General features: G+C 31.3%; 1 protein-coding gene across 1 annotated transcript in view; it reads right to left on the bottom strand.

Moving 5' to 3' along the window:
• The window catches only part of Gp210 (nucleoporin 210), a 179,545-nt gene that overhangs the window by 105,832 nt on the left and 59,189 nt on the right, over positions 1–14,524 (bottom strand). Inside the window, exons 8-10 of the mRNA XM_089085873.1 lie at positions 11,621–11,944; positions 7,370–7,583; positions 4,380–4,643 (exon numbers count right to left, since the gene is read on the bottom strand). Coding sequence (XP_088941999.1) covers positions 4,380–4,643; positions 7,370–7,583; positions 11,621–11,944 — 802 coding nt within the window. The remainder of the gene's footprint in view (positions 1–4,379; positions 4,644–7,369; positions 7,584–11,620; positions 11,945–14,524) is intronic.

The raw sequence follows: 14,524 nt of genomic DNA, 5'->3' as shown, positions 1-14,524 counted from the left end.
GTTGGTTGCTGGCTTCATATTAAATCAGGAGTTAAGCAGGGTTACGTTCTGTCCCTATTTATATGGATTATTTTGATGGATATTGTCTTAAGGCCCACAACAAAGACAATGGGAGGTCAAGAAATCAACTGGGGAAATAAAACTCTCCTAGACTTAGATTATGCTGATGATTTAAGCATCCTAAATGAAAATATTAGCAAATGAATTGAATTTTAGAGGTTTTGCGAGTTCAGGGTGCAAAAAATAGGATTGAAAATTAACGTTAAGAAGACTAAGTCGCAAAGACTGGGAATAAGTGAAGGTGAAGAGGAAATGTCGGGTAATGAGAAGATCGATCAAGTGGACTGCTTTACTTACTTAGGTAGTATTACTAGTGAAGACGGTGGGTGCAGCGAAGATATTAGTAGTAGAATAGCCAAGGCCCAGGTGTTTTTCACAGTTGAAAAAGGTTTGAAAGAATAGAAAAGACAAGTCTGCGAACCAAGATTAAAATATTGGAAGCTACAGTGATGACCAGATAAATTGACTACGGGCTGTTTTGGGTACCCGGCTGACTGACCGTATCTCAAAGAGTAATCAGTGCGAAAAATATTGTTCAATCACGCTTTCTATGGCTATGACGAGAGAAAGGTTGAGATGCCTAGGACACATTCTGCAGCTGGAAGAGAGATGCAGAGAGAAGAATGACAGATTGTCATAGATCGTCCTTGTCGGCCCACTGTCAAGATGATGTAATCAAAGATAACCGTAAGCAGAAGAGAGTGGTTTTAGTATGCGTAAGATAATGCAATTCCAGTTTTCGTTTGAATATCTCGTGGATATAACAACTAGCAAAAAGCTTTATAATAGCTCTTCCTAGTTCAAGCTCCACAACGGATTACTTGTCAAATTTTACGTTTGTAGTTCACTATTACTTATCATGAACTGTACAGGATATTCATACAAAGCTGTCTGCATTAAGTCGAATTACTTGTTAGACTTTACATAATACAAAATACACAGATATGCATTTACAAGTCAGTTTCTTTGTGACAATCCTCTTAATTCAGATCAAATGCAATAACAGTCCTGACTAAATAAAAAAAAACTGCTCGTTATTTTATATTACGTCGTGAAAAATTGGTCAAGAATATCTATGTCACTCTAATTTATATCAATTTATTTTACTTCATTTGTTTTATATGATCCTTCATCAATATAAGTCAACTCTAAGTCCTTTTTTTATGTAAGTTAATAAATGTTCTAACAAGTAAGGAAAACATGACACATGACACGTTTAGTGGGATCCGTGTTTTGTTGGTCGCTTAGCCTAAAAAACTTCGAATCAATTTCAAATAAAGCTAAATTTAGATATTTACTCATATATGCCTATCTAACCCAGATGCCCCACAAGTGGCGGGGGAGGGGGCAAGAGTTTTGAAGGCCACTTGATTCAACCTAATATTCAAGTGTATTTTGAAAACAGGTAAAGCCATAGTAGAAAACACTACGAGTTTTCCTTATTTCCATAAAGGAATTTGCATTATACACATTATGAACAGAAAAAACAGTCCTTAGGCTAAACGAACGATTGATAAAACTGTCACGATACCAGCTCATATCATGGTGCCCCAGTAGCCACAACTTAATAAGAAACGAACCTTGGCCCATAGTAACCAAAAATTGAAATGTGTTTGAAAAAAACAACTAGCAAATGAGGAAAGTCTTTTCAATGTCTTGCTATTGAATAAGCAATAGCAGATTTTGTTCTTCGTTTGCAGCAGAACAATAAAAAAGCTAAGGACTCAGATCGTTTGGGGGAAGAGGAAGAAAAACAACAAAAAACAACGTCTTGCAAACACCTTCTTGTATTTAAATCAGATCCAGTTTGAAAACCTTAACTAGGACAAAGTTTGAACAGTAGATGCCGCAATGCGTGTAAAAGCAAATGGATGCTCCTTTCTATCTTTATTCTAGGAGGCTGGAGGGTCGCAACGGAGGGGTTGGGGCAGCACCACCAACCTTTTAAGATTCGGTAAGATTTGGACCAAAAGTCAAAAGTTATAGTGAATCCGAGAAAAAAAAAAAACGAAGCAGAATCTTAGACGGGCCAAAATTTCAATTCAATTTTGACACCGATTCAAAGATCCGGTAAAGAAGGTCCAAATTCAGCAGTACAATCAAAAATTCTTCGAAGGAAGGCTCGTGGGGAAGAGGATATGTCTAATTATCAAATATAATTAAAGCCGAATCAAGATCTAAAACCGTTCGACAAATTTGAAAAAAAAGTTGAGGATTTGGTTTAATTTTGCACAAAATATTAATCTTATTCCCCTCTTCTTTCCGAAACCCAAGTGAATTTTCTTGAACGGATATGGTCAAATACAAAATTCGTTAACTTTGCATTTCCGTAGTCTCGCCAAATCGGCCCAATTTAAATTAAGAAAATAAAATCTATTTCTGACCTAAAATACGTTATTTACTTACCGAATTTACTGCATTTGTATTGGTTTGACCAATTTTTATTTTTATCTTTTTTCGCCTAGTTGAACAGTGAGCAATAGAATATAATAAGCAAAACATGGCCTTGGTTGCAACAATTCAAGAATATACTTTCAAGTCACGGCTTTTTATTTTTAACTTAAACCATCGATCTGAGTAAATTTTTCATCTGCATTTTAAAAGAAAAATAACGACAGAAGGTATTACCCCCCCCCCTCTCTCTCTCTAGTTTTCAGTGCGCAAAATTCAAAACAAGTAAAATCAGTTGAGACTTTTCAATACTATCATAGATCCATCCAAGCAGTTGAAACCTTTTGTTAATACATGACATTGTGAGGTTGTTTTATAAAGGTAGAAAAATTTTACGGACAAGGACACTCTGCCATTCTCTAATTTCCAAATATTTTGCTGCTTCGTGGCATACTGAGTCAATTGAAAGACAGAAACTGATAATCCTTAATCCGAAGATTTAAAAAAAAGCAATGAAATACACTGGAAACTAGAGCACATGGATGGAATGCCATATTACCACTCATGAGTTGGGATCTTAAAAGTTAATAATCTTAAAAGACCTACAAAAGCAAAACAGAATCTGTAAGGGGGAAACTTTTCATTGCTGTGAGGAACTTCAAATAAATTATCCAACTATGCTGCAAGAAATCAAGTGCAAGAAATTATGGTGAAGAAATTATGAAAAGAAAACTATGCTGCAAGAAATCTCCTGCAAGTGAGAGAATAAGCTCGTCAAGAAAATCTTCTGAAATTTTGAATAATTTTTGAGGCCACACTGGGTAATCATGACAACGACACTGGCAAATTATATTTGTTTCTCTCTTCTTTACGATTTTTTATCGTTTTGTCTTGTAGAATTTTTGGCCAAGGCCTCCCACCCCTTAAATAAGTCACTGTCTACTCTGTCTGTAGGCTCTCATTCCTATTTTCCAGTTAGAAGATCAATATCAGTGGATTTTAAAAAATTACTTAGCACGCTAGCTTGCTTAGCACACCGAAATCGATAAATCAATGCAAAAACATAAGGCTAAATACAGACAGACCGGCGGCACGCCACCGTGCCGATGGTACTGACGCGGTATGGAACTTTTGGTCTATGCCGCCACGTCCTTCATCGGTGGCGCGCCACCGAGAAATCAGCGCGGCGTTTATAATTAAGAGCCTTACATCTTAGTATTGCATCTAAGGAGATATTCTATTTTTATGTTTTTTCTTTCCTTTTTGTTTGGGGGGGGGGGGGTAGTCAGAGGAATATGTCAATGAAATTTAGAATGTATGAATTTTGGTCCAAGTCCATGGCAAGTTTATGCCGTTATTTTCCCAAACAAGTATGATTAAAATCATTAAAAAGTAAATTAAAAAGAATAAAAAAATCAAATTATGACTCCACTCATATGGAGAATAAAAATACCAACTCGGTCCTACAAAATCCTACTTAATTAAATGAAAATATATAATTTTATTGTTAATTATTTATGATTACTTGCCACGAAACAGAAAATTCTCACCAGCCAAAAAGAAGCATTAAAACACAATTAATTTTGATACACTGATTTGGATTTCATGCTGGAAATTTGTTTCATATTTAATTATTTTCATTGTTATAAAAAACAAAATGAATTATTGAAAAAAAAAATCCCCCACTAGAAAATGTATTAAAAGCCTCAATTAACTTAGAAAATTACGAACCCACAATTTTACATAATTAAAATATTTAATATGTAAACTGACACCAGGTTGTTGCAAAAATGCACTCTAGGAATCGTGATCTAGAAAGCCCTATATAAGAAAAAAGAAAGATTTTCCCCCTTTAAACTAAACCACAATTTTATGGTAAAGAATAATGATAAACTAGCCAACAAAAGAAAGTAAAAATATCCAAATACTTCTGTAAAAATGTCCAGATGGTTTGGTCACCCATGGCAAAGGTCCTCCCTCAAAGACAACAGTGCGAGAAGCACCGAGACTAAGCACTGTTACTCCCCCGACTGGATCCAAAGGCTTAAGTCTTCGATATGTAGCTACAGTGACAGTATCCTTTAAGATGGTTCCACCAAGAGAATACGACAAAGTTAGTTTTGAAAACCCAACGCCAGTGCTTGACAACATTGCTTGCGCACAAGTGTGTCGAAGTGACAAGTGAGTAATATCTGCAAAGAAGTGTTGGGGTTAAGTAGTAATTATTATTAAGCATTAATATTTTGTCAGAACAGCGCCATAAATAGTGACATGTTTAATAAAAGGCGTCCAATCTTCAGCCCCAAATTTAATAAAAGCCAAAGAATAAAAAAGCGGGCTAAGTCTAATAAAAGGGGATAAATCTATCATGTATGATGATTTCTCTAAGATGGAAATATGCTTCATAACTCGAATCAACTAATAGTTTTATTTTTATGTTTTATAACCCTTTTATATTAAAATGTTAAATTGAACAAAGTGCTTATTCTTGCGTACCACATCTTTTGAAAGTCTAATTTGGTTTCAGGAAACAAATATTGCTCTAAACTTGAACAATTAATTCAACAGAATTAAGTCAGATCAAACAGAAAAGCTGGAAAAGTAACGTTTTTATGCTATAACACCTAGCAACTTTATATAATTATTCTAAATATTATACATAAATATTTTAGAACTGCATATAATTTTGCAGTTTTTATAAGTTTATATAGTTTTACAAATATCTAGGCTTTATATATATATATATATATATATATATATATATATATATATATATATATATATATATATATATATATATATATATATATATATATATATATATATATATATGAATATATATATATATATATATATATATATATATATATATATATATATATATATATAATATATATATATATATATATATATATATATATATATATATATATATATATATATATATATATATATATATATATATATATATATATATATATATATATATATATATATATATATATATATATATATATATATATATATATATATATATGATTATATATATATACATATATTATATATATAAATATATATATATAAATAAATATATCATATATATATATATATATATATATATATATATATATATATATATATATATATATATATATATATATATATATATATTATATATATATATATTTCAATAATTTTCCGGAAACATATTCATTCTATTTGTTAAACTCGTTTTCTGGATTATAAAGTTATAATTATAGGGTATATAGATCATAGAAAGTGCGCAGCTTTGACTGTATGGCAATCAGTAGGTCCCTTTTCTTCGTCCCAGAACAAAGCCAAAAAAGAGGATAACGAAAATAATTAGTTTTTTTTTTAGGTTTTATTAATTAATTCTTACGATTTTGATAGATTACGCTAAATGGTTCTATTTGCTTGTTTTTTCCTTCTTAGAATCAAAATTGATGTTTGTCTCATCAGTTTTCTCAAATCTTCGTCTAATCACTATGGCCAGGCTAAAATATTGCTCTTTTAAGCCAGAATGTTATTTAGGAAGAGTTCAAGAGGGCTAAGAGTCTGCTGAAGTTACGAATTTCAAAGCCTATGTGCAGTAACCACAAAATAGGTATCTATATACAATATATTCTATAAAATATGTATACAATATGAAACCATATTATGTATCTTTAAGTCTGAGGATTATGAGTTACAATATGTTAAAGCGTATATTAAGTTTATTAAGGTGTTTTCTATTATGAGTGAAATTTTTTTTTTTTTGTGCCAAGTGTTTTCGCTGAGCGAAAATATTATTGTTGTTCTTGTGTAGTTCGTGTCTTGTTTTTTTCTTTTTTACTCCTCTATTGTGCATTTTTGTGTATAAAGGTTACAAATAAATTATTATTATTAGTAATGGAAAACAAAGCCAACTAAGCCAAAGTTTTTGGGACTTGTTCCCTTCTTTTCTTATGCCAAATGATTTTAGCGATCAATCCTAACCTGGTTAAATCAAAATTTTACTGACAATCAAAAGGCCTTTTGATTGTCAGAAAAATAAATCAAGCTCCAAGCTCACTAATGAGTTAAAACGAAAAAAAAGAAACAAATACCTAAACAGAAATTAAATTTGAATAACTAAAATAAATAGATATTAATGACCTGAATATTAAATAGAATATTACGTCTTTATGACTAACAGGAATAACTTCCAGACATAAGTAGAGCAGTATACTTTAGGTTCAATCCCCTGCTCCTTCGTAAGAGCTTTCTGAATTATGACCACTCGTAAAGAATAACTGAGACCACGCATCTGCAAATTGGACTGTATTTTTTCTATTTCCCAGTATTAACAGCAAAAAACACTCTCCTTTTTTACCTACTTAAAATCTGCCACTCCTTTCGTAAGTAATTTAAAGCCTAGACCTTGACCTTTAAAAAAGACTTAGACCTTTGTTAGGCTCTTGACCATTCTTAATGATTTCAAAAACACTCAAAGACCAAAGCACACGAACCAGAAAAAAGCCAAAACACTTCTAAACACAAGCAAAACACTCCCGAGAACACTTACAACTTTTTCTAAAACACTCTAAAAAAACAAAATTTGTCAAAGAAATACAAAAATAAAACTAAGATCCTCCCAGAAAACAAGACACTTCTGATTACAAACAAAACACTCCCAAGAACACTAATAACGCTTTTGAAACCGTACATGGCATCAAAATATCGTTAAAGAAATATAAAAGGGAAGATTACTTGCCTCTGTTATATACAAAAGCTTTTCGATCTAACTGTAAAACATTCAAAACGTGAAACACTTCTGAAAACAAACAAACACTCCAAAGATCCCTCACAGCATTTTGAAAACACTCATAACACCAAATGATCCTTAAAAAAAATATAAAAATGGATAAAAATTACTCGCCTCCGTTATATATAAAAGCTTTTCTATCAGAAACATCAACCTCGAATGGTATTTTAGAACAGTCTGAAAAAACTTGTGTATTATTCTCAGTATTAAAACTGATATCCTCGAAGAGACGGGCATATAAACCAATTGGGACGAGGATAGGTGACTTTTCCTCAAACTCAAAAACGTTCAACTGAATTTTCAGGTCAACAGCAGGAAGAACAAAAATCTATAAAGTACAGATAAATAATTAAAAAATAAAAGTCAAACACGGCATAATGTTTTGTCAGAAGAAAAGAAAAAAGTGAAGACGCGTAAAAGAATTGCTGATTTGCATATGCAAAATGGCTAACCTTTATCATTTAGCCCAAATCATCATGACCAAGTGTTTTTTTTTTTGTCTTTGTAATACAACTGAAAAAAATTACACAGGCAAAATCACATCACTAGTATCAATCAAAACAAACGTTTCGATTTTTTAATGTTTGTAATGTAGTCAAGTAGTTATTTTTTAGTTGTTAGTTCGTTTTTTTTGTAATGCAACTGAAAATACTTACACATGCAAAACCAGATCACTTATCTCAACTAAGACAAACGGCTCGATTTTATTTTTAATTTAAATCGTGGCCAAGAAGTTTTTTAGTTTTTTTTAATACAACTGAATAAATTTACACATGGATAACCAACTCTCTTTTATCAATCAATACAAGCGGTTTGATATTTTAAGTTTACATTATGGCCATATCCAAGTAGTTTTTTTTGTTTAGTTTTCAGTTGTTTTTTTTTTTGTAATGCAACTGAATAAATTAAACACGCAAATCCAGCTCACTTTTATACATCAAAACAAACAGTTTTATTTTTTTGAAGTTTAAATTGTGGTCAAGTAGTTTTTTTATTTATTTTTTTGGTTTTTTAAATACAACTGAATAAGTTTACAAAAAACCAGCTCCCTTTTATCAATCAAGATAAATAGTTGGACTTTTTCAAGTTTACATCGTGGCCAAGTAGTTTTTTTTATTTAATTTTTAACTTTTTATAATGCAACTGAAAAAATTTACACATGCAAAATCACTTCACTTTTGTCAAACAAGACAAATGGTTCGATTTTTTCAAGCTTACGTCGTGCCAAAGTAGTTTTTTGTTCAGTTTTTAGTTTTTTGCAATTCAACTAATAAATTTGAACAAGCAAAACCCGCCCTCTTTTATCAATCCAGACAGACGGTTCGACTTTTTTAGATTTTACATTGTGGCCAAGTATTTGTATTTAGTTTTTAGCTTTTTCATAATGCAAATGAATAAAGTTACACATGCCAAACTAGCTCACTTATATCAAGACAAAGGATTCGATTTTTTAATGTTTATACAGTGGCCAAGTACTTTTTATCTTTAATTTTTAGTTTATTTTTGTAATACAACTGAATAAATTTACACATGCAAAACCAACTCACTTTTATCCATCAAGACAAACCATTTTAATTTTTAAAGTTAAAATTGTGGCCAAGTAGCTATTTTGTTCAGTATTTGTTTTTTTTTTGTAATACAACTGAATAAGTTTGCACAAAACCAGCTTCCTATTATCAATCAAGATAAATAGTTGGACTTTTTAAAGTTTACATCGTGGCCAAGTAGTTTTTTTTTATTTAGTTTTTAGCTTTTTGCAGTGCAACTGAAAAAATTTACACATGCAAAATCCCTTCACTTTTGTCAAGCAAGACAAATGGTTCGATTTTTTCAAGTTTACGTCGTGGCCAAGTAGTTTTTTTGCTCAGTTTTTAGTCTTTTTGCAATTCAACTGAATAAATTTGAACATGCAAAACCCGTTCTCTTTTATCAATCAAGACACACGGTTCGACTTTTATAGAGTTTACATCGTGGCCAAGTAGTTTTATTTAGTTTTTAGCTTTTTTGTAATGCAAATGAATAAATTTACACATGCCAAACCAGCTCACTTTTATCAAGACAAAGGATTCGATTTTTTAATGTTTATACAGTGGCCAGGTACTTTTTATCTTAAATTTTTAGTTTATTTTTGTAATACAATGCAATAAATTTACACAGGCAAAATCAGCTCACTTTTATCTATCAAAACAAACAGTTTGATTTTTTAAAGTAAAAACTGTGGCCAAGTAGTTTTTTTTATTCAGTTCTTAGTTTGTTTTTTTTTGTAATACAACTGAATAAGTTTGCACAAAGCCAGCTCCCTTTTATCAATCAAGATACATAGTTGGACTTTTTAAAGTTTACATCGTGGCCAAGTAGTTTTTTTATTTAGTTTTTAGCTTTTTGCAATGCAACTGAAAAAATTTACACATGCAAAATCACTTCACTTTTGTCAAACAAGACAAATGGTTCGATTTTTCAAGTTTACGTCGTACCCAAGTAGTTTTTGTGTTCAGTTTTTAGTATTTTGTAATTCAACTGAATAAATTCGAACACGCAAAGCCCGTTCTCTTTTATCAATCAAGACAGACGGTTCGACTTTTTTAGAGTTTACATCGTGGCCAAGTAGTTTTATTTAGTTTTTAACTTTTTTGAAATGCAAATGAATAAAGTTACACATGCCAAACCAGCTCACTTTTATCAAGACAAAGGATTCGATTTTTTAATGTTTATACAGTGGCCAAGTACTTTTTATCTTTAATTTTTAATTGATTTTTGTAATACATTGCAATAAATTTACACCCGGAAAATCAGCTCACTTTTATCTATTAAAACAAACGGTTTGATTTTTAAAGTTAAAATTGTGGCCAAGTACTTTTTTTTATTCAGTTTTTATTTTATTTTTTTTTTTGTAATACAACTGAATATATTTGCCCAAAACCAGCTCCCTTATATCAATCAAGATAAACAGTAGGAATTTTTAAAGTTTACATCGTGGTCAAGTAGTTTTTTTTTATTTAGCTTTTAGATTTTTAGCAATGCAACTGAAAAAAATTACACATGCAAAATCACTTCACTTTTATCAATCAAGACAAACGGTTCAATTTTTTGAAGTTTACATCACGCCGAAGTTGTTTTTTTGTTCAGTTTTTAGATTTTTTTTTAAATACAACTGAATAAATTTGAAAATACACAACCCGCTCTCTTTTATCAATCAAGACAGACAGTTCGACTTTTTTAGAGCTTACATTGTGGCCAAGCAGTTTTTTATCTAGTTTTTGGCTTTTTCTGTAATGCAACTGAATAAATTTAGACATGCAAAACTAGCCAGCTTTTAGCAATCAAGAACAAAGGATTTGAATTTAAAGTTTACATGGTGGCCAAGTAGTTTTTATTACTTGGTTAAAGAAAAGGTCAAAATATAATGCAACTGAACAAAACCCAGATTTCTATAATTCCATGGCAGTGTGCCAAATTACTTAAAATTCAATTATCTTGATTTTGTATCAAATATTGAATAAAACGAGAAAAGTCGTCTGAATCAAATTGTGACGGGAACAGATTCGCAGCATTTCCGAATATTTTTCTAAGGAAAAATTACCAGAATTTAGACAAAAGAAATATTAATTCTTACCAGGAAAATGATCATCCCAACATTTATACAAATTACACAACAAGAAATTTAACGTAACAATCATACGATAACGCCAACAACTGACGTTAATCACAAAAAAAGGATAGATAATTAGCTTGGTCCATAGAGAAATTTCTTACCAAGATATTAGAGCAGTACAACTTTATTCTATTATTTTCAAGTTATAGTTGTCATGTTTTCACAGTTTTCTTTGATTGTTACGATAGCCTATTGCACTTCTTATAAAAAAAATCAGTCAAACGCCTATATACAGGTTTTATAAAATTACGAACTAAGCACACGATTCAACCTTAATCCCTTACTGCGTCTAGATTTAGATTTTAGACACCATTCCTACCAATTTCATTAGTTCCGCCAGTTTATGCTTCTACAGCCAAACACAAATTTTTGATTCAAGAAGAGGCTTAACTGATTAAAACAACCTTCTTCTTAGCTATCACGCAAACAAAAAAATTGCAATTGTTTCTATTTACATTTACCCTCCTTCCCATTTCTTTTTTTTTGGGGGGAGGGGGTAATCAAATACTCCATCCCACTGAGATCATCCTTGATCGTTTCCATTTATTATTCAACTCATTTGAGATTTTTATAAGTTGTGAAAGAAAATAAAAAAGAAACAAAAATCATAGTATTCCACTTTAAATTGTTTCAAGCTTTTTTTTTGTAATTATACATATAAGAATATACAATTTTATATTATATAATATTATACGTATATTTATTATACTTACCTGTGCTATTCCTTTGAGCTTCTGATTTTTCATCATAGCTGCAGTAATATTCGTCATTCCAATCTTTCCACGCGTTGACGCCATAGCTGAGTGACTAATCGTAGCGACTGAGGTGTTCGATGACGCCCAAATATGACTATCCCCACCTCCCGTTGCTTTAAATTTTAGTTCATATGCAGGATTTGTCACTGGATCCCATGGGTAGATCCTCCGCTGGGGTTGAATCACAATACTCTGATAAATTTCCATATCTGCAGTAGCTTTGACGGGAGGCTGAACCTCTAGTTGAGTGCCATTTGGTAATGTCAAGTACTTCAAACTCGCCTAAAATGAAATAAAAATGAAACGCAGTAGCAGCTTAAGCTTAGTGCTCAAGTAGAGACTAGGAAATGAAAACAAGCTGGGTCTCGAGCAGAGTGAAATCTGGCAAACACAAATACTTAAACTTGCCTAACAATGCAGAATCAAAGACAGCAGAACGCTTAGTAAATAGCAAGGTCTTTTTCATTTTCTTTTTTTGTTTTTATTTTTTTCTTTTTCTTTTTTTTTATTCTTTTCCTTTGATTTGTTCTTTTCTGTTTTTTTTTCGCGGTGCTTTTTAGATAATTGATACGGATAAACAGAAAAGAATATTAGAGAATGAACCTCTTTTTGAGTCCCAATCTTAAATACTTCAAAACAGGCTATATTAGAATTAGAAACATATTAAGTTTCTATTGATTCATTTAAGTTAAATTAACTTAACTAATTAAATTAACTTAAGTTATGTTAAGTCTTTAAATAAAACTCGTGTCAAAACGGATTGCAAAAGTAAACAAATGATGAGGTCATACTTGGATCTTCTTTTACATCACAATTCTTCGTGGAATATATTCACCATATATATTCACCCTGGGATAAAACCAAACTGAACATATATTTGGTACTTTAGCAGCTCGTACAAGTCTACAGGGAACAATGACTTTGCTGGTACTTCTCCCTGCTCCCCATAGCTAATTACTAAGTTTCAGTCAGTGTTGCCTATTAGAGCATATTTGCACTATTTAGGCACTTTGTTTAGGTGATTGAGCATTGAATTCTTCAAATCAGCAAAATTTCACAGAAAATTTCTGAGTTGTAAATAACTATCTCAAATACTTGAAACAAGGCTAGCTTAGAATTATAAATTATATTAAGAATTATTAGCATATTAAGAATTATAAAATATTCTAAATTATATTATTTTTCCGTAAGAAAATGGTGTCTTTGACGCATTTTCACATTTAAGGACTCGCTGCCTTGTACCAGCCATCTGGTTGTTCCAGCTTCAGCTCTTCTAAATTATTACTATTCAATAGGGATGTTTTGTAACTGGACCAACCCCATCACTTCAAACATTAGTGGCTATTAGTGTGCACTATAAAATGCGATAATTTGTAAGAATATGAAGAGACTGTATGTGAAGAACTTAAAACCATTATCAGAGCTTTGCCAATTAAGTCTGGTACATGCTAGAATCTAACAAAATACCTAGGACTTACCAATTTTCTGCCTTTTACAGTGCTATATCAATAAATTACTTCGTGTCCTTAGAGAAAGGGAGAACCTCACTTTCTCTCTCTCATTCACTTAATTTTTCCTGTGTGATAGCCTCAGTTGGCTTTGCGCTGCAATAAACTGTTATTAGTGGCAGTAGTGTCGTATTCGGGCTTATTGTTTTCTTATCGTCAGCTATTGACAAACTATCGTCAGCTATATGCTATTTTTAGAGGGTTTAGCAGGTGACTCAATGAGAGCACACACTTCTGAACAGTTAAAAATTGGACTGAAATATTTCAAGAGATTCTGCTTAATTCTACAGTAGCCAGATTCTATGTAAAATATCATCAGAAAATACAAATAACCAGGAAAAAAACGAAAAAATTAAGGTAGTTTTTTTTTTATAAAATTGAGGTATATTTAAAAAAAAATTAAGGAATTCCTACCAGCCACATAGGTAGGAAGGCAGTCTTAATGCCGGAAGAGTCGGAGAAGAGGAGGACGAAAGGTCAGAAGTTTAATGATAGGTGGATGCTGGTTGAATAGAGAAAAAAATGAATAATGAGTGACTGAAGTTTGCTTGAAAAAAAAAATAAGTAGAAAAAAATAAATGATTTTTTACAGGTGTTTTTGAAATTTTGAGTAGTTAAAAAGGGTTGGGTAAAAATGATTGAAATGAAAAGTTTAAAATTTAGATATGAAAACCTTGTCTAATTGTTAAGCATATTGTTGTGAAAGATGACGTAAAGATAAAGATTTTCCTTTGGCTGAATTACGGGCGTTACTGAGTAAATCTGGAGGAAAGGGAGTTGAACATAGGAAAATTGGAGCGACAGAAAATACTTTTTTTTGAGTATTTGTAAATCTGGTGCTACCATGAAAAGGACGCCCTATGACGGAAGGCCGCGCAGTCCAACGGCTAGACAGATAAAGTATTAAAAAACTAGCTGTAAAATGTCCAAAAATGAAATCTGTTTAGCATTAACTGCTCAAATTTAATGCTTTTTTTTTTACAAAATTTTAAATTGTAAAATTGTAAACAATTTTAAATCCGTTGGTTTGTAAGTGTTGGGGGTTACACAAATGAAATTCTTAGTTTATGAAATTAAAGAAATTAGTACCATTGAGACGAGAGGAGATGGGATTAAAAAAAAAGAAGATAGCTTTGAATCCCCTTAGATTTCTCCCTGTATAGCCATTATAAATAGCATATAAAAAAAGAAGACGTTTCGCTATCTCGGAAAATTCAAGGGCTGAGTGAGCAGAACTTTCTGGGATAGAGCTGCAGTGAAAACTAGGTCCTGGGAAGTTTTTTTTTTAATTTATGTCCCAATACCTTAGAACTTTAATTCCAAAATGCTTCAATGTGTAATAATATATAACATA

The sequence above is a fragment of the Artemia sp. Qi Xiang Cuo genome, chromosome 3, assembly GCF_049724085.1.
Source record: "Artemia sp. Qi Xiang Cuo chromosome 3, ASM4972408v1, whole genome shotgun sequence".
NCBI lineage: Eukaryota > Metazoa > Arthropoda > Branchiopoda > Anostraca > Artemiidae > Artemia > Artemia sp. Qi Xiang Cuo.
This window is presented reverse-complemented; position numbering and strand designations above follow the sequence as displayed.